This window comes from Wasmannia auropunctata, unplaced genomic scaffold, assembly GCF_000956235.1.
Source record: "Wasmannia auropunctata unplaced genomic scaffold, wasmannia.A_1.0 LD335957.1, whole genome shotgun sequence".
In the NCBI taxonomy this organism is placed as follows: domain Eukaryota; kingdom Metazoa; phylum Arthropoda; class Insecta; order Hymenoptera; family Formicidae; genus Wasmannia; species Wasmannia auropunctata.
This window is the reverse complement of record NW_012026933.1, coordinates 274,030-300,526: the sequence shown is the minus strand read 5'-3', so window position 1 is coordinate 300,526 and position 26,497 is coordinate 274,030. Positions and strand designations below refer to the sequence as shown.

General features: G+C 40.6%; 3 protein-coding genes across 3 annotated transcripts in view; 1 reads left to right on the top strand and 2 right to left on the bottom strand.

The window, feature by feature from the left end:
• Window positions 1-15,326, bottom strand: part of LOC105455050 (bumetanide-sensitive sodium-(potassium)-chloride cotransporter) — a 22,746-nt gene extending 7,420 nt beyond the window's left edge. The window contains exons 1-2 of the mRNA XM_011698090.1: window positions 14,839-15,326; window positions 5,905-6,386 (exon numbers count right to left, since the gene is read on the bottom strand). Coding sequence (XP_011696392.1) covers window positions 5,905-6,174 — 270 coding nt within the window. The 5' untranslated portion in view covers window positions 6,175-6,386; window positions 14,839-15,326. The remainder of the gene's footprint in view (window positions 1-5,904; window positions 6,387-14,838) is intronic.
• Window positions 15,327-17,008: 1,682 nt separating this feature from the next.
• Window positions 17,009-19,581, bottom strand: LOC105455048 (ubiquitin-like protein 7). Its single transcript, XM_011698088.1, has 4 exons — window positions 19,143-19,581; window positions 18,587-18,792; window positions 18,306-18,442; window positions 17,009-18,161 (listed from the first exon to the last, which is right to left on the bottom strand). The coding sequence occupies exons 1-4, from the start codon at window positions 19,288-19,290 to the stop codon at window positions 17,525-17,527; spliced, it is 1,128 nt and encodes a 375-aa protein (XP_011696390.1). The 5' UTR covers window positions 19,291-19,581; the 3' UTR covers window positions 17,009-17,524.
• A 593-nt stretch (window positions 19,582-20,174) lies between these two features.
• Window positions 20,175-26,452, top strand: LOC105455047. The gene is made up of 11 exons (XM_011698087.1): window positions 20,175-20,417; window positions 20,595-20,689; window positions 20,999-21,153; window positions 21,426-21,556; window positions 21,641-21,776; window positions 22,214-22,595; window positions 23,014-23,549; window positions 24,183-24,555; window positions 24,665-24,993; window positions 25,089-25,323; window positions 25,560-26,452. Exons 1-11 carry the CDS (start codon window positions 20,339-20,341, stop codon window positions 25,920-25,922), a joined length of 2,814 nt encoding a protein of 937 aa, XP_011696389.1. The 5' UTR covers window positions 20,175-20,338; the 3' UTR covers window positions 25,923-26,452.
• The last annotated feature ends 45 nt before the right edge of the window (window positions 26,453-26,497 follow it).

The following is a 26,497-nucleotide window of genomic DNA, read 5'->3' as shown; positions in this document are numbered from 1 at the left end:
ACTATGCACTACAATAAGATTTCGCAGTAAAATTTATTGTAGTGCACAGTAAAATTTACCTAAATACTGTATTGTCTCACAATTAACATGATTTTCAGGGTAAATTTTAAAAGAAAATTCTCTCCGTGGACTAAGATTTTTCTTTTTATTTTTATCGTAAAAATTTTTGTAAAAAAAATTTATGACACTATTTTAAAAAATAGACAAATTTTTAAAAAGCTACAGTGAAAAGAAATTTTACTTTTTGTCAGTAAATTAGATAAGTCTTTTCGTGAGTTTCATTATATGAATTATCGCAAATAATCCAATTGGATTACCAAAGTTTGAAAACCTCCTTCTCCTACTTCTAGCAATATGTCACGAGAAACTGTAAATCTAGTTACTCATTTTTGAGATCCTTAGAGAGCAATCGCTCGAAAAACTACAAAGGCGAAACTTTTCGATCAAGCATTTATGAATCGCACGCATCGTATACGTACACAAGGAGCGTAAGTGGTTTACGACGGCACAGAAGAAGAATAGCGGCCCTCTATATATGGTGAACCTTCTTTCAATATGCTCCTCGTGTATGGCTCATATCTTTCACTACGACACGCCACGAATATATTCAAATAACACGCTTATCTCTCAGAGGCTCGTGATTTATTCCGAGTACGCTTTTTACTGGGCCCATTGACGCCGCCATATCAAGCCGCAAATGTAAACGATTCAATCGGTCGTTCGCAAAGCCATACGGGCCACAGAGAATTAATTCTGGAAAAAGTGCAAAATATTTTACACAGTTTTTTTTTATGTCTGTGCCTTTTTTATATCGCGTCTGTTTCACGTCCATAAGATGTAAGAAAATTATTTTTTTTAAATTTGTATGGAGATCCTGTCTCTCTTCGTGTGATAGATCCAATTTGAATCGACAGCTGATCTGTCAATTACGATCGCAAAACATAATCATTAAAATCTTTTACATTGTTTGCTCGTTTAGCATAATTATACTCGCAATTCTTTATAATGATGGACGTCACGCGATTTAAGCTGAAATTTTTTCTTTTGTCACACGCAAAAGTCAACACGCTATTTAATCAGTACAGTGGTGTATTAAAAATCGAATCTCGCGCGTGTAAATAGCGGCGAACGATATTGACATAAAGACAAATAAAGCTATTCGTGTTCCCATTAAATGCGGGATACAAATCCATTCAGTTCAATTTATATCAGATTCTTATCAAAGTATCACGTTTCTTTATGGAATGAAAAATGTGTTTGCGAAGGTATCCTTTATTCCGGATCCGTCAAATTTGTCTCACCTTCTCAAACGCAATTGACAATTGGGCCCAATGTATAACAATGGCATTTAACACGCCAGTGTCGGCAATCAACCTCTCTTATTTATATGGAGCCACGATCTAGAAAGAAGTGGAGAACCGCTAATTACCGCCAATTAACAACGTCAGCCTGACCCGAAAAATTGCGCAACACGACCAGAGAACATGTGAGAGAAATGTCGCGCAATTATCAACAGTCCAGTTACGACGAGAGCTCGTGACTTAAATTCGCTTGTCTAATTACACGTGATATCTATCGACGTGGCACGTGAGTGGATTTGATCTTCCGCGTGTCACATTTCTGGATCCTTCTGGAAGGATCCACATCGTCTCGGCTTAGGAGATCTGACGAGAGCGGTCTCGGGGGTATTTGTCATCATCTCGAACGGCGGACTTTAATTGTCCGAGCGAACGTGACGGGTCCTCCACTTTGACCCAACCAGTTTATACCGAACTCCGCGGCGAGAGTCGCATGATTTCATACGCGCTATATGTACTGTGTGTAATCCACGTCTGAAAAACTTCCTCGCTCGCATTAAATGAAGCATGACTAACGGCGCAACATCTGTTGCATAGATAATTCGAACTTAACACGTTGAACTCGATGCTTTCTATACGTATATATTTCCCTCATTACGTCAAAGCGTGTCGTGTGTACACGTATAATTTTATTCGTCATTCGTCATTATGTAGCATATCTGCGCTATTAAAGTCTCTCTGCATATTTCCGCACATTATGCTAACACAAGGTGAGTTAAGGAAAATTTAAAGTAGTGAAATAAAAACTTAGAAATTCCATTTAATTAATTTTAATTACATGCAAAGAAAACTTCCCGTTTTTTTTGGCCCACATTACATATTTTTCAGTTATCATTTACACTCTGATTATTTCTGATCTTTAAAATCTATTATTGATATATTTTTCCTCTACACTAAAATGCGTCCTTTAATGAAATATTTTGATCTCTTCAATAAATTTCGAAATACATTTCGTAATATTTTAGAGTTCGTGCGAATGCTTTTCAATCGCGGTCTCTTATTGGCACAAGACGTCTCGTCGATATTTATGCCGTGCAGAATGCGAGCCGTGGCTTACAGTCTACGTGACGCTTTTTCTGAATTTGTTTAAATACATATACACTAATTCTCCGTGACCCAGTATGCAATCGTGTCATTCCTTCACGTAAGCGATCAACCGTGTAAGTTTTATCCCCTTTCTCTTTAGTTGTAAGTCTCCTCTCATATGAGCTGTCTAAATAGCCTTTCGATTACGTCGTGCGAAATCTACAAAATATTGACAGTAAAAGAATTCTGTGTATTCACCGTCGCGGTCGTCCTGTTTGATTGAATTTGTCATTCTGCCAATATATCTTTTTACCAATTGCGCAATATGTAAATCCTGCAAAATTACGAGAGCACTAATTATTTCGCCGTCGCGATCGTTCTGTTTGATTGAATTTTTCGTTCAGCCAATATATCATTTTACCAATTGCGCAATATGTAAACCCTGCAGAATTGCAACAGCACTCTCGAACTTTCACTCTTTTGGAGTGAGATTCACTCCGGAAAATTTAGAGAACACTAATTATTTTGAAAGATGAGAATGTAGTTTCTCTCGAATTTCAAAAATAATATGGGACCATATCGTTTTCCGCAACGATGCAAAATGCTCACGGTGTGCAAATATCAGACAGATGAAAGTCTGCATTATTTTTGCCTCGTAAAAATTTTAATTGCTGACAATGAGTGAATAAAAATTCCTACGGGCATTGGCCCGGCGGAAACGAAATCGAGCGTTATATACCAAACAATCTGACCGCGCGCACACCTATCTGAAGTATCACAAGGACAATCAGCATTCGTTTCACGCTTGGATAACGTTTTTGGGCGTAACGGGCTGATTCATAGCGGAAAAAGAACGCGTAGTAAATCTACCGAGTAAAATCTTTTTGCGTACCCGCATACTGATTCACTTGAAAATGCAGCACGTATGTAATCGTAATCATTGCTAAATCGTGCTACATTGGTATATCGACATCCAGAATTAGGACAAGTCTTCTAAATAAAAAAAAAAAATACGACAAACAATATTAATAAATTAAAAATAGATATATACACGGAATTTTATTTTAAAATCCTGAAAATCATGTTAATCGTAGAACAACATAGTATTTCGACGAATTTTATGTGATTTTCACTATATTTTTTAGTATTATATTACAATTACAAATATTGTAGTGCACAGTAAAATTTATTGTAGTGTACAATAAAATTTATCGAAATACTATATTGTCGATTAACATGATTTTCAGAGTAAATTTTAAAAGGAAATTCTCTCCGTGTAGATTTTAACAAATTAAAAAATAAATATTTGCGACAAACTGTAATCAATAATAATGGTGACTGAATAAGACACCTTATTAAGTAAAATATGCATTTTAGTGCACTTAATATACTTTTGCAATATAACTTCACTTTTTAATACACTCCAGTTTCTCTCAGAAAGCTCCTGACGACACTCTTGTGCCACTGACTGTATGTAATTAAGATTAAATTAGAGATTAGTCCTGTTTGAATTGAGTAATCGCGACGCACAACTGCAATTAGTGCAGTACGTGTCGTCATAACTGGGACAATACTCCTAAAAACACAAACTACGTGCACGAAAGTAGTCATCGCAAATATTTAACGTCGCGCTGCAGCAGCGTTACACCGCTCTTGATAACGGTGTCCATCGTGGCATCGTAAAGTCGCGACGAATCGTCACGTAAGGCAATAAAAAATTCAGCGGCACGTTCTATATTTACGTACGGTATCGCGTTTTCCATTCCCGCGTTTGAACGGCAGAGATAAATAAACCGCGAACTTTTCCGCCCGGCTTTTGCCCAACGTGGCGAGAGAGACGTGATGCGGGGAGAGGGAGATGCACTAGCCGCGCGACGGAATCTCGGCGCCACGCTTTTGCGTTCAGCGCGGCGGGTTAATTGCACAATTAACAATCTCTGCAATTGCGCGATGATTTACGAATCGTTCGAGCGAGCGTAATTAATACCGCGTGTCGACCACGCTGGCAAAAAGAAGGGAGCTGCACGCACGTGCTGCGTTATCGTCTTGCGCGCTGTGTATGCGTTATAAGAATTGATTGTAAACGTGGTATAATCCTAGAAAAAAAGATAATCAATAATAGCATTAGTAATATAAACGTGAAATTTAAGTAAAAAAAAAAAAAGTGAAATTTTCACATAACAGCAAAAATTTTAATCGCGATCAAATATACGTAAATAAAATAAAGAATGAATTAATTCCGAACTCCCTTTAATCAATAAAAATACGTAAATAAGATTTTATTTCACTAGAAAGTCACTTTCTTGGATCAAAATCTATTTAAAGAAGATTTAAAAACATTTAAAAATTTAAGATTTATATAATTAACGTTTGTGACTGATATGCATATGTATGTATGTGCAGTGCGTGCAACTTCCTCTCTTCTGAATTAATTTAAATAATTCGATAAGGCAAAGATAAAAATCGTAATTGAGGATTGCACCAGGAAATTCAATCGTGCCACTGGTACACGCTTTCTTGGGCTACCTTCTGGAGCGCGTATCGAGAAACGTGGCGGGGCTGTGCAATCGTATGCGGCGGATATACTAAACACTACACAGCGCCCGCATGTAAGATTCCTGTTTAATTTTAGATATTCATTCTACGCGGAGCGAACGGGGGGCTGTAGATAACGAGCGAAAAATCGCGAAGCGGGTGAATGCCAGAGTACGCGTGACGCGCCACGCGAGAACGCGTGTATTATCTTCAAGGATTTGTGCACCGACGTGATAAAGATTCGCGCGTTTATCTCGCGCCCGTATACATATATACATATATGCATGTATACGCGCGCGTGTACGTCTGTCTTTTACCACGGCGCCGGTGGCCGTAAGGCTTTCCATGTAAAAGCTTTCTTACAGTTCTCGTTTTTCGCGGCTGATGCGGACTTCATCCTTCCGAGAAGCCCATTATGCAACTCGGCACTCTCGCATCTCTGCCGACCCGGCAGATTCTTATCGCGAAGAGAAATATCAATTTTTACACACTACTGCTGCATTAATGAACGAACGGTCATAGACGCGACACGCGTACTTTCCTCGCGATGTGTCACTCGTTATCGTTATTGAGTTTTGCCTTTATCGGCCGCACTTCATTATTATGCCGTATAATCGTGGAATATATTAACATTTCTCGCGCAATCTCTTCGCTGTGGCGTCATCGTATAACGCGTCTCGTCAAATAAAATTCTACACGATATCGCGTAATCATTTTATGCTGCAACTTGCTGCACGACAAATGTTTTCCCTGGCGCGTAAGATAAACTTAAGCTATCATATAAGCGAAATAAAGTAGCGATTGTATAATATAAAACGGGGAGAAGAGAAAGTGTTGCACATTGATCTCTTTCCCTCGAAATTTTGCGCCGATAAAAAGACGCCGAATAAAGTCGTATAGGTATATATCGGAGCGCCGCCGATATTTGATCAATGGCAAAAGGGCGGCAACGACGTTGCCTTCGGAGAAGTCGTTAAGGCCTCACCTTGTTCAGGAGAGTGGGATTGTGCAACTCGTCCAAGGAGGGTCTGTGGGCCGCCTGGATGCTCATGATGTTCCTGTAATTGTCCAGCCTGGGCAGGGCCTCCCTGGTCATGTATCTGAGGGACTTCCTGGTCTCCTGCTCGCCCAGAAGGCTGGCCCGGCCTTCGAGGCTGTCGACCCGATTCACGTGGAATCTCGTTCTCCTCAGAGGATTCAATTCCACCGTCTCCGAGTCGGTGTCGCCGCCGTTTATCCCGTTTTCGTGCGCCATGTCTCCGCCGTCTGCTTTTTCTCTCCTCGCACTTCTTCCTTTCCGCACTGGCTTATGTTAGGTGCCGCGCTGCGATTCGGTGGCACCGCAAGATCGAGTGGCCGCGTGTACAATGGTCGATCAAACGGCAATCTAATTTCTCTCCTCGGTTTCCTCTTCGGGAATTTATCGATTTGCCAAGGCGGTCACCCGATAACATCCGACGCGGTCACCTGTCGACAATCGTTATTTGAATGTTATATTTATCCTCTCGTTTTTTTTTTCTCGTAGAAAAGTTTAGACATCGCCTTTTATCGCATTGATTATCGTTACATTAAATAAAAGGCATTTTTTTTATTATATGTAACTTTTAAAAATGCTGATGTTACAAATAATATACACTTTAACCTTCAATTTTAAATATTACGTATTGTACAAAAAATTCCACCTATTAACCGATTAAAAAACAGTGCACTTTGGAAAATTAATGGTTCCAGCTAATATTTTAAATTAGTATATTCATTCACGGCCGCATATAATTACAATAATTAAAGCCAAAAATGGAATACTGCCGCACCTGTTGAAAATTGGAGCGTACAGCTCATTCGACTTAACATAAAAGGCTTGATAAGACTTAATCAAATACGCTTTAGCATCGTGTGAAATGTTTGTGTCTATATTAATCGCGTCCGTATTTGAAAATCTACCGAAATGTCTCGAATATGGGAAAAGTATTAAAAGTGCGGAGATTTTTCAGCGATGCCAATAATAAACGATCAAGATATTTCTGATGAGAGACATTAAATTGCCAATTTTAACTGCAATTTTAAATGCAATTTTAAATAAAGTTTCTTGAAATAGTATGCACAAATGTATCACGCAAATCAATTAAAACTAAAATTAATATCGCTATTAATACTCGTTTCTGCGCGGAAAAAAATTACGTTGTATTAACAATATTGGTCAACAGTAATCTAATTGAAAATCATCTTGTTTATTCAGTAAATAAAGCAAATAATATTTTATTAAAATAAGAGCAAGGCGCATTTGTATACCATTAATACTATTATTGAATTAACGAGATTATTTTCAATTAGATGCTGCGAGCTGATGCTGTCAGTACAACATTATTTTCTCTCGTATAACGGTATATTATTAAAAATTCATTATTACTGAAAATTAATGTCTAATACTCGAGCATTACAGAATTAATATACAAATTCTTGCGATCAACCTGCCCTCCAGAAGATGTAGATTTTTTGTCAAATAAATTCTTTCCTGAGAACGAAATTTTCTAAGAAGTCCGAGGAAGATTCGAGAGAGCACTTCTCCCCAAGGGTTCAAGGTGAACAGACATAAAGAGACCTTTTTTGTTGGCCTTGTCGACCTCGCGACAATTAAGCGGAGGAGCACGTGTGGGTGCGCCAATTATGAAATTACCCTTGCCCGGAACGTCGCATTCGTGATTATCTCGCGGATGGGTTTAATTTAATACACGAGTTCATCTAATTACCGAACAGGCCAAACCACGTTCGGACCACGGTCGTTTTTCCGTATCCGTGACACGTCGTGTCACCTCGTTCCCACGCGGATGCACGTGTGACAGCGCTTTCCGGCAGCCAGACTCCTATCGAATCATTATCACCGCAGCGATTACGAAGCCGGTAATATCGCCGTCCTTAATCACGGTAGAAGGATTTACGCCGTATGCACTCACTGTACAAACACGAAGCGCTGCTCTGTAATTCCGAACGGTATGAATTTTTTTCAGCCAAGACCCTCTGATAAATATCTCTAGTCTCAAGAATGTAATAATGATATAAAAGAGATGTTACAAATATGTTATCAATATATAATTACAACTAGAGAGTTTGCTTAGCTTTTTATTTTCTTTTCTTTTCACTTAAAAATTTTTTTACTTATTTTTAATTATTATTGAAGTCTCTAGACGGCGATAAAATAATCCTCGTTTTCGTAATTATTTATTTTTTAATGAAACACTTAATGTCTTTTATCATGTATATTATATTACATATATATTTTATTTTATATATACATATATATAACACGTTTTTCTGATATATTCGTACTCTTGTTTAAAGACAATATATATTACTCACGCGACTCGCTACGAATTGCATCGTTGCGAGGCACGTGGTCGACTGGACGACGCCGGTCGGCGATAACTTGGCGCCAATCCACGTGTGCGTTGATTGACGACTATAAGACTATTACAAGACAGAGAAGGTCTCTCGGAATTCTCTATCCTACAGCCGTTCAACAGGCTTGGAAAATTTGTCGTACGACAAAAACGGACAAATGTAATATTAGCTTAATACGCGCGAGCGTAATGGCTAATTAATTCGACGGTTCGTCGAAGACATCTCAATTTAATCCATCATGTAAGTATGTGCGCTATACGCGAGGACGCAAACGTCAATGTAATCTCTCTTTCTCTCTCTCTCTTTCTCTCCTCGATCGATCGATTGTTTGCGCCACGCCGAAGCGGGACCGTGGCCCCGTATATAAATGTCGCGACCGTGTTTTAATTCAATGACAAGGAATCGTGTTTTAATTATTGACAGCTAAGCAAACAGTTCTGCTGAATCGTGCGCGGGATCGAACTTTGTTTGCCTTCTGGCTGTACGGCGCCTCTTTATTAAGCGATCGTGTCGGATTTCAAGATCATCGCGGCGCCCGAAAGGCGCAAACCGGCCCGAAATAAGTCGACAGCTTACTTTTGCTCGCGACAAATTGCATCGAAAGAGAAAAAAAACAAAAGCAAATCTGGTCGAAAAGAAAAATAAATGCTGACTGATTGTGAGTCACGACGAAAATCAACGATTCGAGCAATGACCCACCATTATTTCCCACCATTATTGAATCGCGCGATCAAATTTCCGGTATATGTACAGTCGAAATTTTTGAGATTTTCCTCGCCGATTTCCGGAATGTGTCCAATAGCAAGCTCCGCTTCCTAGGGACTTCTCGAAAAAGAGTTGGATGCAAAACGCGCTCAAAAAAAATCACCGAGAAAAGTATCTGGACGATTTTTCTTGACGCTATATCATGTATGTTTTTTTTTTAATACTCGGATCATCTCGATTCTTGTAACAGAATTGAGAAAAGGAAAGAGAGAGGGACTCTAATGCCGCAAATCACTAATGCCGCAAAAATTGGCAGATTGTCGATTAATTCCTCGATGAAATGATTTTCCCGCGAGGCACTCGTTACGATCGTAAATCACCGCCAGCGATAAAATATGTTAATCGTCATATTACGAGTCGTATCCGCGATTTTCAGATAGCGACGATTTTCGAATCATTATCATCTAATAGTGCGGCGTGAGGATGTCTAATGTCATCTAATGATGTTTTTCTTAGAACGTGCGCATTAATCTTGATCCGTTTCGAGAAGACACGTTCAGTGACTGAAAGTTTTATCTTACCGAATTATGATATTTGATAACAGATTTTTAAGAGCTCCTGACTCACCACGGATATTTAGATCGATAACATCAGAAACTCTTGCAAAGTATAAAATGAAATAGAAATTAAAATTTTTGCGAAGTATATTAAAATAGAAGTATTTTTCAATAAAACAATATTCACATTTGATAGAATACACGTGTAAAATATAAAAACATAAAACTCTCCTTTTATCTAGGAATAGAATAAAATTGTATTTATTTCAATTCAATAGCTATCGTACTATACAGCTTGATTTGTTTTTTTTTATTACACACAATTAAATGCACAATTAAATTCCGAATATATAGTTATCAATGATTAAAACACAAGGAGAGGATATTTTTCGGATATTTTACAAATCTATTCTGTCGATTGCAAATGTCATTTCACTAAAAAATATTTACATTTTAATATAGCTTTAATATAGCTTTAATATAGCTATAGAAGAATTTTCTTCTGACGTCACAATTCAAGATGCCTGCAGTAAATAGTCAAGATTCTTGAATCTAAATCCCGATAAGTATCATTTCTTAAAATAAAACAGATACATGCTATTAATTCTAAAAATCCTTGATTAATCGCCAATAATTCCGTATCGCTTGTATCGCTTTTCATATCGCTTCGCTAACTTCAGTTTTCGCCGCATTAAAAAAAAAAAAAAATAAGAGACATCGTTTAACAATGTATTACGTTAATTGATGGTCGGGCCCCCGTTCCGCGTAAAGGATTTTTAATGCCGCATATAACCGAATATGAACTCCGCCGAGGAGTGGTTTAAACCGGTTTACGCTCGGATTCAAATTCGCTTCACTTAATTGACGGGGGATCCGTATTAAAGCCGCCGCCGGATCGGCTATCGAACCGGCCTCGGCTTCGAATTTGAATAAACCAGTTTGCGGCGAGCTCAAACTGGACGCGTTATTATTCAACCGTTAACCGTTAACCGATGCCTCAGTCAACTGCTTTAGCGCGCAAAGATGAGATGCTCGTTAGAAAAGAGAAGCGCGGGCTACTAGGTGTACGGCGGAGAAAAACCGCAAGGAGAGAGAAAAAAAAGGAAAATATCCTATGAGGCAAAGCGCGCGGTTTTGTTTGGCGATCGTATCTCGGTGACACTCCAGCTGGGTTATTTACGTGTAGACAATTACAAAACAATACCATCTGGACAATGGACATTCCCCGGCACATCCTCCGGCCGAGGCTGCCATCGCGTCCCTCCTGAGAAGAGATGATCCAACGCTGATGCCGCGCTATTCTTAGCGGTTATCGCTCGCTACATGTAAAACAACCGTTTACCGGTGCAATTGGAGTTATAAACTCTCGCACGAATTCGAACCCCGTGCCATGTGGTCCTCGTAGACCCCGCCCGCCTAATGTACGTTTTTTTTTTTTTTTTTTACGGAAGTACTTATCGCAAGCAGCGAAGCGTGGCGAGCATCATCAGCTGGCGTCACCGAAATCTACGGGGGAGACGTGTTCATTGAGAAGCCTACTCTTGGCTGTCTATTAAATACGTTCCGATGCCACGGTAAGTTATTATTTGTCGAGACAAATGAATATTTTAATCCTCCTCGTATACGCGAATCGCTGTTGCCGCGAGATTGTGTCATTTTATGCCGAAAGGAAATATGATAAAATTTTGTAAGATCTGCGAAGACCTTATATGTTTCGTTATAATTTTGACGTTTTTAAATTATATGCATTTAATAAATTGAATAAAGGAAATACATTAATATAAATTAGTAAATTAATCAACTAAATAACTGAACTTGTGTGAATTAAAAGCTCTCAACACAAAATAAATTAACAATCATGACTCTCGGATTATAAAAAAGATTTAAAAAAATCTCAATTTATCAAATGCGAACTGTGAAATAAACACTTATTCAAAAATATCTTTCTTGGCATGATCCATTATTTCAAAGGATTTCATTAACGTTTTGTCATTGATGGAAGTTAATTAATTCCGAAGAATATTAAGCTACATCGGGGGTTTATTCATAATTCGAAATTCAAAAACCTATACGAGAAAATATCGTGGTACGTTCGTAGAAAGAGAGAGAAGTCGAACGTTCAAGGAACTCGATGGAATCTGCTCTATTCTCGGTCACCGCTACCGCTTTTTGCTTCCTCTATCGCATCACTTCCCATTAGGTAAGATAAGAATCGCGCTTATACCAGCGAAATTTCCAGTAGCGATAGCTTTGAACATGCATCTCTGCGTATTCCTATCAACTTTATATGCATGCCTAAAATTAATCTGTTATAAATATACAAATCATATCTTTTCAAAAGTTTCCGTAAAATCATTTTCCAAATTTATACGAGGATGTAAGTAGAAAGAGAAGTCGCGCGGAACAAATTATATACAATAGTACCGTTAAAAATTCTGTGATTATCATCAGCTTACAATTAACGCTTCGTACGAACGATAAAAAATATAATCTGCGAGAAGTGATATATTGTTCAATTAAATTAAATATAACTTTGCTGGAAATAAAAGTAACTCGCGCATGCCTATTTTCATAATATATGGTTAACGAAAAGGTTATAGGTTAACTAAAACTTAAAAATTAACTAAAACATACTTTCATAAGCTTATGATGAAATAAACTAAAAGTTACGTGTACATCAGTTGGCATCAAATTAACTTGATGGTTAAGTTTTAAACAAACGTCGTGAAACAATAAACTTCTTAGTAATTTTTTTAGGTAACCATACATTAGTGAAAATGGACCACAATGGTCAATAGTTTAATTAACTCTAGTAATTAACTCTCGCGTAGCGCTAGTCCGAAGATGAATAAAGGTGCCTTTTCATACTGACGCTCGACGCTCATTTTCAACGTCAAAACAGATCACATCAATCAAAATTGACGCTTGGTATTCGTCGAATTTTGATCATGTGATCTGTTTTGACGCTAAAAATGAGCGTCGAGCGTCAGCATGAAATCGTACCTTAAAGGCATTCCAATAGGATAAAAATGTAAAATTTTGTCGATCAGCTCGCCCTTCGATCTCGTCGCCAACTTATATACCTACCATTTCATTTCGAAAGTTCGTAATCGCCGTAGGCAGGCCGGTACCTTGAATTTTGTTTCTACAATAAAAAAAAAATGTTCTACGGCGGCGAACACTTTGCGGCCTTTCGCTCGATTCTTCGAATTTCGCTTTTATAATAAACGAAGGCCGGGTACTCTCTATAATTCGCGAAGCGATTTTAGCAGACTTTCGCCTTGCTCTTCAGACTTCGTTTGTACAACCGAATAAAGTACTCTGTTCCTCGAAGCGATTCTGCTTTTCACATATCGTTCCTCTTCTCGACTTTCGTTTCGTTTTAAGGTTTCATGCTGACGCTCGACGCTCATTTTTAGCGTCAAAACAGATCACATCAAAATTGACGCTTAGTATTTGTCAATTTTGATCTGTTTTGACGCTAAAAGTGAGCGTCGAGTGTCAGTACGAATAGGTATCTTACTTGGCACGAGCGGGATTTATAAAGTAGCTTCGTGGAACAAAATCTTTAATTTTTGACAGGATTTCTTTTCTTTGTAACGCATAATTCTAAAATGCTGGGAGAAAAATAATCAGATTTAATGATTTCTCGAAACCATTAAACCATCTTGCTAAACCTGCTTGAAAGAAACAAACCAGAATAAATTTTGTCAACTATCTCATCTTCATCTTGTTGGAGCACATCAGCTGTTTTCTCTCAATTTTTAAATGAAGATTGATAATAGAACAAAATAAATAATGCAAATACTTGTATGTAAAGAGCAAATACTTTGTTCGCCTCTTCTGGAACAATGATTAATATATCTCTTCTAATCACGCCAGATAAAAATCGAGAGACAAAATGAGACATCAGAGACGAAGCGAAAAGGCTACTTTACGCGAAGTCGCTTCGCGGAACAGAGAATGCAGAAGAGGCGGACTTTTAAATAAAAATCGCCGGCGCGCTTAGCAACGCCGACCGATCGCGAACGGTGCCGCGGCCTTTATTGCGAATGCAAACGTTTCCACGCAGGGCCGGTGCGAGGCTAACGGCAAACGCGGCATCGCCGTGTTTGACATAAGAAAGCCGACAGTGGTCGAAAAAATTACATTCCATTTTAATGATTTAGTTATTATAAATACGAGACTCTTTCTAAAGCGGTTCTTACACACGCGCGCGATCAATATTATTGTACAATTATATTGTGGAATATCACGAGATTATTATATTAATCTCTTTAAACAATTCATAACAAACCCTCAATATAGCCCCCAGACGATCAATCATTTTGTACAATATTATGCTATAATATTATATTAATCAATAAATATTGTGCAGTAATAATTGATCGTCTAGGGCTTAAAAAACTACATCAATTTGCACCATTTCGCACAATTAATAACATTATAAGTCTAGAAATTTTGAAGGAGCATGTTGCAGACGCGCGTAAGTTTTTTACTTATACGTAAAAAATGTAGCAACAGCATTAATTGAAAATAATCTTGTTAATTTAATGGCAATATTAATAAAACAAATAGGCCACGTTTTGTTTCAAATCAAATGTTACTTGTTTCATTAATATTGTTACTGAATAAAGATTAATTTCAATTAAACTGCTGTTGACACAAAGTCATTTTTTTCCATGCCAAATACATATACAATGGGAATGATTATGTCAACAAATAGTCTTAGGCAGGCTGTTTAATATCGTCTGTACACATAATCGACCGCTACGATTTGCGAGACATGGAGAAAAAAAAAAGCGGAAAGTCGATTAACTGGTGAGGGTCAACGAGTGCAGATGAAGGCTACGCGTCGCGAGGGTATCTCAAAACCGGCCCTGCGCCTCCACGCGTTCGCTCTCGCACGCGACCGGCTCGTTTGAGCCGCAGACGGCTCGCCCGCCCCGGCGAAATCGAGGGACCGCATTCTCGCGGTTCTCGCCGCGCATTCAACGCTAAACGCTGCTCTGCTTCACAGAGACCGGTCATCCGTCTTCTGTGTCGCATTTGAACGCGACTCTCACGTTCGCACCGGTTCGAGCTACAAGCGTATGATACAAATCAGCAAAAGCGGACAGCAGAAGAAAAGCGTCCTCTGCTGTAAAAGTAGGGAGGAGACAAAAGAAACCGCGGTGGCATATTTATGAGATAAAATTCGAGATCGCGGTCCATATTTAACGTTGAACGCGCGGCGGAGAGATCGCTCTTTGGCTGTTCACCTTCTCGTTCGCGAAACTCGCGGTCCTGCAGGCAGGAGGGGATCCTCCCAAAACGTCAGTTCCTCGGCCTCCCCATAACCTCGCACCCTGAATACTGTTTATCTCACTGAAATGATACGTCGTCCTCTCTCCTTCTCTCTCTATATGCTCTATCCAGCCAGGATACCTCTCGAAAGCCCGGTCATCGCGCCGAGAACGACGGGACGCCAAAACTGACAGCCTCTCGCCGGCGACTCGATCCCTTCGCTGTCACCCTCCTCGACCCGGCAGGGTCGGCCACAGTGTGTGTGTGCGAACCGAACACGTGTGTGCGTCTCGGTGGTGCGCGTGCACCGCTGTATACAGTGTATACGCGAGAATCGAGACACGGGGGTTGGGTGCGCGTGCACGCCCGCAGACGTCGCGAGCACGTGCTGCTCGTGTCACTCGCGGCCGTACCACTGTGGGGGGAGACTCCCGGCACGTCCGAACCACGCGAAATGCCGATTCCTACTGACGGACCGGACCGTTGCAGAAATCCCCTTTACCTCGAACCTCGGCCACGCACGTCGCACGGCTCGCGCCGCGCTCCTCTTCCTTCGATGCGTGAGCGGGGACCGGTCGACCGGCACACGCACCAACGCACCGTCGCTCGCCGGTGACAGTATTGTATCGCGCGGACATCGCACCCCTCGCGCGAAACGTGTACGTAGCTCCTGGGAATACGTAACGTGACTCGCTCATCAGCCGCAGTCCGTAACGGCCTACGACACCTGGATACCTTCGTCGATTTATATATAGAATTAGGTAGACGCTGCGTGTATATATATGTATGCGACTGGAACAAGAAAACTAATTAGAAGTCTCAATTAAAAAAAAAATTGTTGCAACCGAAGGGCTCTTTGGGAAAACGTTGCGTGCAACATTTTTTAACTTTTACCGGTAATAAAAAAACATGTTAGCTGATGAATGACACGTTTTTCCATTAAAACATCATTTTTCATAAAAATGATGAATGCAATGTTTTTCCATGGTGGAGGTCTTGAATTGTCAATTGTTTGAAACTCATACCGTAGAATATTCTTATGTGTATAATTGCTATCTCCAAATACGTTCAAATAAGTTCTCTGATAATTCCTTATTTGTATAAAATTCGCCTCAATAAATATTTATATACTTCTCATTAATTTCATATGCTTGTAATCTTTCTACACACGTCCTGCAGAGATAAGCGAAATTGTTGTTTAATATTATTGTAGATAACTATTGTGCTAGTGTCACACAACTCGACAACAGAATTACATTTCTCGGCCCAACTGTTCGCAGATCTCCTCTGAATAATCAAATAAGTCTTAATTTAACGTCATCTGTAACGTCACTTAAGACCTCTAAAGATTCTCAAACGATGACTGGGTACTTAAAAAGATGTGTTGACACTTACGAGTGATCGCGTGGGTTTTGGCGACGCATTCGATTTCGCGTTAACTGTGCTACATCACTGCCGGCACGCGCGTGACGCATTTATTCCGCGACGACACATCTACATATCGAAGCGTCATTCCACGTGGCTCGCACATGTGCCGAACAAAAGCTCCTATCACAATTTTAAATCTTGGGTTGCAATTCTGCGAAGCAAAATATACATATGATAATTGCTTGACTTCAGTTCAAGCCCAACAATCAATGCTGTAAAACCAATGCTATGAAGTTCAACAATCAGTACTATAAAACCTATGCTATAAAAAACTTCGATTGATAATAAAAAAATGCCACGATGTTAACGTCAAAAGAGACAGAGAAAGAGAGAGAAATCTTATCAAAGTTTATGTATATATATATATATATATATATATATATATATACATATATATATGTATGTATGTACAAATGCGCATGTATATTTACATTGATTTTTATTCAAGTAGGTATGTTAAACTTTGATTGAGCCTCTGATGACTTTGCATAATTTGTTATGCTATGTAAAACCAATTATCTACATATAAGCGCGTAGAAAAAAAAAACCGAAAGAGATAACAGTTCCGCAAACCAGTATTGTATCAGTATTGATTAGAATTTGGAGATAACTGTGTGCAGAGCATGTGTGATATGTGTCCGGATGTCTTGGTTCATTCGTACTTATTCGTACTTAACGGCGCAAAAAACGTTACGTTGGAAGAAATAAAAGCCAATGTCGCTCTCGAGTAAATATATATACATAAATTGTCGGAGATATAAAAATTCATACATAGCATTTAGCGAGTGCAGCATTTTCATTAAATACAATTTCTTCTTAATGTACATTATGTGTGTCTATTTTCTTTATATATTTTCGGCATAATTTTAATAACAAAGTATTTCAGACTCTACCGCATTCTGAAGAATTAGAATAAATAAATTAGAATAATAATTCGAATCGAGTTATACGAGTTCTTGAAAGACGAAATTTCACAGATCTTGCTGTGTTATTAATAACCAGTGAATAATGTATCAAAAAAAAGTCGTACAAAAGAGTCCCCCTCACAAGTAAATTTCGAAACATCTTGAACACATTCTCTGACTCAGCACCAACACGTACCTATGTTACAAATCGAGAACACATGTCCGCGGATGTCTCAGGCAGACACCTCATCTGGAAAACACTGCCTTCCAAGACATTTGTACGAACTGTAATTGCGTTACCCTCGTCCCGTCCGTACCTGTCTGTCCACTAATTATCATAGAAACCACTAAACACGAGCTCGATGGCCGCCTGCACGTCGCCGTTGGTAAACTGCAGCGCCTGTACGTTTATCGTGTCGTCCTGCAGACCCATCTCGTGCATCTGCGCGAGCTGCCGCTGCAGATCGTTGATCGGTGGCGAGAACAGCGGTAGGACCGGCGACAGGGAGGTCGCCGGCGACGCGGCCGGCTGCTGCGGATTCGAATTGGTCGCCAGCGCGGCCTGCCTCATCGCCTCCATGAACATCTGCGACGTGATCACGCCGGTGCTCGGCTGACTGTCGGTCGCGGGCTGATTGGCGCCGTGGTGAACGTCGGACGTGGACGACGGCGGATTGTGGTCCGGCCGCTGCGACGCGGCCTGCGAATTCGCGGCCGGCGTCGCGTTGGGAAAGCGCAGATTGCTGTCGTTCACGGGCTGCGTGGCGAAAAAGTGGGCGATGTCGCGCGCCATCTCCTCCTCGAGGCTCATGCTGTCCACGCTGTAGGAGCGCGCGGTGGTGGGCTGCGAGCTGGCCATCGAACTGCTGGACGAGCCGCTCGAGACCGCGTTGTGCGCCTCCTCGTGCACGGCCGCCGCGATGTTCTGCGCCGCCTCGATTAACACCGGATGCAGCTCCGCGATTCTAAATACACGGCACAATAAAAAAAAAATTTCAATCCATGTTCAAGCTACAAAAATGTTATTTAAAACCGTGGTATTTCTTTGAGAGACAAAGCCGTTTGTGCATATAATATTTCCGTGGTACAAATTAGGGGATCGTAATTACCTTCTGACAGTGTCGACGTCTATGAAGTGCGCCATTAAATCGGGATCCTGCAACATGGCAATGGCGACCGCATCTTCGTGCAATCCAGGAGAGGAAGAAATAATATTGTCTATCACCTCTGGCCTCTTGCTTAAACGCTGAAACACATCAAAACATTTGTTTATGTAAGTCCTCTCTTAATGATGACTTAATATTAATTACATAAAAATGAATCTCTACTATTTGATTATACAATTTAGAGGCATATAACAAAAGTAACATTATTTATAAACGATAATTACATGCAGAGCGCTTCTAAACGCAGGGGTCTCGTTGAAAGACTTAAACGCCGATGCCAGCTGTAATATGCAATCTTCTGATATGTCCTTATTCATCATCGACGACTCCGGTTCTTTCTTCTTCAACGCATGCACCATCGATCCATTCTTCAATCCGACAGACTCCACTGTTGCGTCGTCCTCGAGTATAAGCCCGCAATAAATAAATTCTAAAGGGGAAAAAACACAATCATGTTAAGTATGTCATGTTTGTCATAAAACAAAGATTATCCAAGTTTAATTTACAAGGAATTATTTCAAGAGGCTTGCATTTTAATCGTATGTTCTTGGATTTAAATTAAAGTTGATCTTTTCTCAAGGAAGATTAAAAACAAGGCTTTAATTCAATAAGGATTTTGACAGTCCGAATACTTCCAATACGCGTGCACATCTCAGACGTAACAAATCCAAAGAATCTGACGTTAAACTCGAATGACAAAGAACTCTTTAGCTAAAAATATAAAAAGAGTCCCGCGTCACCAGAGACCGATTCTTCAAATAGCGCAAAGTCACTTTTTACCAAACGAATCCTTGGGCAGGTTCCACCTTTCCGCGGCCTCCTGCTTCAGCGCCTGCACCTTCGTCTTCAGATTCACGCCGCTCAGCGTGATCGGCATGACCATCTCGGAATCTATTTGTACTCCGAACAGCAACTCCATGGTTATCATAATTAAATTGGACCTACTCGATTCCGAGGGTCAACAACGTGACTCTCAGTACGATCTCTTCGGGCATTCAACCTCCTCGACCTCTTAAATCCCTTTCGCGTGCACCGAGGCGCGTGAACCTTCGCGAGGACTCCCTCCTGCCCCGTTTCGTGCACCGGGATGACACGCGACGAGACGCGCGAAGGTTACAGTTAAGTTTTTGCGAATTCATACGCGAGCGAAAACGAACGAACGCTCATTGTTGACACCGCGACGAGTAACAGGGAGAGAGAAGCAGCTGTGCGTGCCTCCCTAGGGAACTCCACTCGCCAATTGCTTTTTTTTAGCTCTTTTCGCGCCACGAGAGACGAGTGCGACACCTTTTCTAGGGAATAATACAATTTTTTAGCGGACACAATTTCTAATTTTCAATTCATAAGTGCGGGATTTCTAATCACGGTTCGGACACGCTCTCGAACTGCTAAATTGACGAAAATGTTTTCGCAGCCACAGCAACGCGTCCAAAGATGTTGAAAGTTTTTCAAGTTTCGACCACCAAACTTCGCCATTTTCAAGCCAACTAGCATTTTTCAGCGCGCTTTTCAAAAACGTTCAAATCAATTCAGAATTTATAATCATTATATTAATAAAAAAAATAAATTTAATTCAATGCTTTACATGTGAAAATATTATTATCGCTATAATAAGTGTCAAGTTTTGTGACTCTCGGCGAAAGAATTCTAACGTTCAACGGCATCCGAGCTCTCTCACTTTATTGAGAAACTTCTTTACGAATGAACGTGCATTTGTGTGCTGCGCACGCGCGTGCGCCGATCACCGCCGGCGAAGGTGGTGGCACCACCGTGTGGTGCGTGTTGGTACGTGCGGGGTGCGGGCGCGTCGTGTGCCGCTGTTGTGTGCCATGCCGTGCGGGAGCAGATCGGCGACACGACCGGCGCGAGTCCGTCTGACAGCTGACAGCGGGATGACAGCCCGATGACGCCCGGCGACGCACCGGCCTGACCCGTCCCACCCCGAGCTGCTGCAGGCCGAATCCGAAGGATCAGCGATGCAAGGCGTCTGCGAGAACATTCGCACGGCGATCGAACACGGACGTACTGACATTATCAGGTCGCTTCTGGACGCGTGTACGTAGTCCTAGAGAGAGAGAGAGAGGGAGAAAGTGACGCGGGGAGTTCAGGGCGATCCCTTTCTCTCTCCCCCCGTCCACTTCAAATTCCGCACGAACCTCCCTTGTATTTTGGGATTAGAGAACGTCCTTCGTTGTTTTCGCTCTTTACACCGTCGACCTTCCTCTGCCGCAGGTGAGAACGGCAACGTCACGGAGGGCATCACGAGGGACAAGATATTAAATCAACCGGTTTTGGAGGAAGGAACTTTCCTGTCGTACGCCTCGAAGGTCCGTGATGTACTTCTTCAGTTATGCCTCTACCGGGGGGCGTCATGATTCCAATTTTCTTTCTTTCCGAGCTCGATGGGCTTTCCCCAGGAGAACGTTGCTGCCATCAGTTTTATGAAAAGTCATGTTTTAAGTCATGTTTAATAAAAAAAAAAAACACGTTGCTTGTGTGTTGACTAAATGGCTAAACGTGTGATGAAATCCAGTGATAAAAAGAAAAAGGAATGTTAGGCGCAACGTTCCTCCAGGCAGCTCTTTATCTTTCTGTTTGTATTATTACATTTTTCTATTTGCATCTTTCGCGTTTAGACCAATCAGGCGGACATTGTGAGAACCCTTCTGAATTGCGGCGCCGATCCAGCCGTGCCGAACGCGGACGGACGTAATGCGGTGGATGTTGCCTCGAACGATGCAATACGACGTATTTATATAGAGGAGATGTTGAGGGCAACGGCCGCTTCCGAGTACGTAAATATACATCTCAGCGTTCACAATTTCATGATTTTTTTTTCTCCTTTAAATTGACGCAAGCTTTTTTATAGTTTGCCAATGTAGATTAACTTTAATCTCGAGTTAACTCAATTTTTATATTTTTTTTCGAAAAATTCTGTTCCAAGAAGTAGAAAAAGATAAGGAGCAGAGTTAAAGCGAGAGATTAAAGTTAATCTGTACGTTGATAGAAATGGACATTAGCCTATTAGCGTCACGGAACAATCGGCACGTATCCTTTTTACAGAATAGACAGAGTAGTACAGCTGCTGGATGCAGGATTAGACGTTAACTCGTGGGACTCGCAGGGCAGCAAGAACACGCCGTTGCATTGGGCAGCATGTTACGGGAACAAGGACATTATCGCGTGTTTGCTTGGTAATGAATAGACAGATGGTTGGCACCTGGTAGTAACCACGTTTCGTCATTCACATGGAATTTCACGTTGCAATTTTCATGCAGATAAAGGAGCCGATGTGAATGCCGAGAATGGTTGCGGCGCAACGCCGTTGCACGACGCAGTGAATCGCGGCGACATCGCTATCTGTCAGGAGCTGCTGCAGGCCGGTGCGAATCCTCTTGTACGGGCTACCAAGGGGTGAGCGATTCGAGTCGTAGTACGAGTACTATATTTATTCTCGCAGCGTATAGTCGTCGTCTGAAAGGCGTTGCAACACTTTTTATTTTATCATTGTCGGAACGCAGTCTGTTCACCGAGCGATTGGTTCCTGCTAATGGAGCTAGCCAATTACGTTCAATCGCTCCACGAGCAAAACTGCATTCCAAAACCCGTCAAAATATAAAATGTTGCGACCTTTTGGGCCTATCCAGACAAACTTGCGTAACTGCTTAATCATATGCATAAAGAAAATTATATCCAATCGCATTTCTATTACAAGAACGAACGTAAAATGCGATTGGATATAATTTTCTTTATGTATATGATTATGCAAGTTTGTCTGGATAGGCCCTTTAGTTGACGACTATACAAGCGTCATCGTCATTCAAACGACAACGTTGCTTTTACCCTTTCAGAACGTTTGCGGGGAAAACGCCGTACGAGTTGTCCAGAAAGAAGCAATCTCTACACTGTTTCCTTCAAAGATTCATATCGAATTTTATGCTGAACGAGAACGAGACGATGCACAGCGCCGCTATGTCGTACCCGGACGCGAACTATTGCCAGAAGGGTCTCACGTGCAATATGAGCCAGCTGTCGGTCGAATCGAACAAGTCCTCGGATCCGGCGTACGATGTGCCTTCGCGCGATGCGGGCAAGGAGAGTCCTAGCAAGTCTATCATCGACAAAGGAAGTATCTACAACTTGCTGTGGCCACAGCCGAAGACTGTGAACGAGCTAAAAAATTTCACGGCCCCGTTTATCGCCGGAAAGGAGCTTTTTATATCAATAATACAGGTAATATTTAGGTCCACATCGATACATCTTTTCATGCCCATTTCTATCAATGTAAATTAATTTTTTAGTCTCAGTTTAATTTGCTCTTTTTATCTTTTTCTAGTCTTAAAAATTAGAAATAGTTAAAGAGTAAATTAAACTGAGTACGTAAATATACATCTCAGCGTTCACAATTTCATGATTTTTTTTTCTTTTCAATTGACGCAAGCTTCTTTATAGTTTACCAATGTAGATTAACTTTAATCTCGATTTAACTCAATTTTTATATTTTTAGTTAAAGAGTAAATTAAAATTAATTTTTACACCGGTAGAAATGGACATCGAACGTTCGGAAAATCTTTTAAATCTTTGTTCTGTAAATAGAGAATTTTCTCGATTTTATGTGATTTCTCATTGCGCTCATAAATTTATTCCCCAGGGCAGTGAATCTGTACATAAAATATTAGACGTGTGGGAGATCAGCAGGACCCATCTGCTGGAACTGGGTCACGACGTAAAGATCGGCGAGGTGCAGCCCAGTTGCGGCAAGATGCTCAACGACAATACGATTGAATGCATCGTGAATAGGAATCTATTTAACATCGCGGATAGCTATCAATTGCACATCACGCATAACTCCATCAAAGTGAGCGCCGGAAGTCTAGCGGGGCTGCATTACGCGGTCTGCACGTTCGTGCAGATTCTGCGTCTGAGTAAGAGTCAGAGTAGGTCGGAGGTGTGCGAGATCGAGCCAGTCTTCATCAAGGACGAGCCGAGATTCGCGCATCGCGGTATACTGTTGGACATTTCGCCCAGAGGACGCGTGCCGACTCTGGAATACCTTTTACACATTATCGATCTACTCTCGTCGTTCAAGATCTCGCATTTACACCTCTACTCTAGACTTGTGCAAAATTGCGACTGGCAGCTGTGCTACTCCAAGTCCGAGATGGTGACTCTGGACAGATATTGCAGGTACAATTTACACATTTATGATTTTTTCATTTCTAAGAATCTATTATTTTCAAATAAGAGATTTGAGATTTTTTAAATAAACTTTGTATTTTTTTGTATTTTTATCATCATTCCTTTCATTGTCTTAATTAATTTGTTTTTAACTGTGTAGCGACCTTTATCTATTTATTTATTACCTTTTAAATGAAGATAAATAAAATGTTTATATTATGTAGTATTTAGAAATTGTGTTAATATTTTTTGAGAGATTATTTTCAAATGAGAGAGATTTGAGATTTTTAAATGAATTTTATATTTACATCATCATTCCTTTCATTGTCTTAATTAATTTGTTTTTAACTGTGTAGCGATCTTTTTACCTATTTATTTATTATCTTTTAAATTAAAATAAATCAAATTTTTATGTTATGTAATATTTGGAAATTGTATTAATATTTTTCCAGAGATTATTTTCGAATGAGAGAGATTTGAGATTTTTAAATGAATTTTATATTTACATCATCATTCCTTTCATTGTCTTAATTAATTTATTTTTAGCGATCTTTTTACCTATTTATTTATTATCTTTTAAATTAAAATAAATCAAATTTTTATGTTACGTAATATTTGGAAATTGTGTTAATATTTTTCCAGAGACCGCCATTTAGACATAGTTCCAACGTTGGACGTCGATTCTAACGTCAGCCAGCATCACCTGATGCAAATGTGGCCTATCTTTCAAGACTTGCTCGCAGTATTCCCTAGCTTAAATTACGTTCACGTAGGCCCGCGGTTAACCACCTTGCTAGTGCAGGCCGACAGCTTCGACTTGAGCGTATCCGTCAACGACACGCTCGAAACGGACATGTCGGAAGTATTCAAGTCTTACTCGTGCCTTCAGGAACTCTGGCATATTCTCAATTTGAGCTCGAGCACGACTCTGCTTTTATGTTCCAACAGTTTGCACTCCAAATCCGAGTTTCACAATATTCCCACTAACATCGTGCTTGTTGAATACGGATTTCAGGTAACAGCTGAATTTCTTTCCCCAAATTTTTAACGGGGACAATTATTTAAGTAAAATTCACGACGTTTACTATATATATATATATATATATATATCCGGATGATTGCAGGCTGATTACGATTTCTCCGATTGGACGGAGCCGTTCAGACTGGCGGGCGGCAATGTTTTACCAAGCTCCGGCACAGCCAGTTACAACAGCCTGGCCGGATGTCCGGCGTCGACGTACGCCAACACGAGAAACGCGATAAAGACGTCTCTGGAGCAGAACTCGATCGGTGTCGTTGTCGCGCACTGGTCGGGCAGTCATCATCTCACGCCGCATCCTTTCGCGTGGATCGGCTACTTGGTGGCGGCTGGTTTAGCTTGGAACCCGACCACGGAAATAGATTTAGGATCCGACGAGAATTACGACATCCCCGAGTTGTCCGCGTCAGTCAGGTAACAACGTTGTCACAAAATTTGCAATCGACGATACGTAATAATATATTTACGCGCATTTACATTATGTTCAATAAAATCGTTTCATTTTGCAGAGAAAGGTGCATCACGAAATTACTGGATATACACGTGTTTCAAGATTCGGAATACAAAATCGGCAACGCGCTGCTGGAGTTGGGACGTTTAGACACACTGGTGTTAACATTGAGTAAGAATCAAGCGGTCAAAGACTTGCAGCAGATACCGGATAATCGCGGCTCCACGTTATATCGATTACTGACCGATCCGGATAATGTGAATCTGGAGTATCTCTCGGCCGATCTGTTCGCTGTAAGTACACTCGTTTGCTCGAATATCTGAAATATATCTTAAGAAACTTTTCAGCAAGAGAAACATACAGACGAAGCAGTCATTCTGTTTTCTCGTCTTTTGTTGAATAGCGATCGAGGACAGAATGACTTCCGTGTCGATATGTTTCTCTTGCTGAAAGGCTTTCTTGCTATTCCAAGGACGAAGCAAGATAAGATGCCTGAGGGCATTACTAATTTGCCGTTACGCGTTCGTAGAAGGTGACGAAGCAGATCAAACGAATATCCCATTCCATGTACGAGGCGAGCCTGTCCTCCAAGTTCGCGTCGATGGAGATACAGGAATTGCAACTGACGTCCGATCTGATGCTGACGGCCTGTAAAATCGGCAGAACGCTGATTGGCGTCGGTGTGAATCCGAACAGCAATATGGGCCTCGCGGTTATCAATCTGGGAGTGTGTAATCTGCCGCCGACTTTCAGGACCGACGTGGCGAACAAGATGTTGGCACATATAGAGCAGTACAAGGGCTCCTGGCTGCAAAGACAGTTTCCGCAGGGTCTCCAGGACTCGTTGCTAGTTTTGACCAGCGCGCTGCATAGGTTTGTGCCGGAGACATAAAAAGAAATTTTTTTTTTTTTCAAGCGTAAAAGACTTTCAGCTGGTCACCGAGCGATCTACAAAAATGCAAATGTCTAAAAGACTTTTACAGGGCATCTGTTGAACTTTTTCACGCGTTGTTCGAGGATTTTAACTCGACAAAAGACTGCAATGTGCAAATATACACGCGGCGATGAATGAGACACGTAATACGTGCAGGATTTCAAGATGTATTCGAAGAAAAGAAACTATCGAGAGAGCAATATGTACTTTTATCATTTTACATATTAGATACACGCTGATTACTATATCGTACGTTTGCTACGCTATATTGTTTCTTAATATCCGTAAATTTACGAAGATGCTTTTAAAGAAACACTTCACCGAGGGAATATAATTTAAGCTAAGAAATTTTGGATATAAAAAGAATGTTTCTTTTATTAAATACAAAAAAGGCATTTATCAATTTATTGCACATTTATTGTCGTTAATCGCATAATAATTCCGCAAGAGTCACGGCTGATATAAATTAAAAGCAAGTCATATTCAAATGTATTATTTATTTTTATACGGACGTACGTGCAAATGCAGAACTC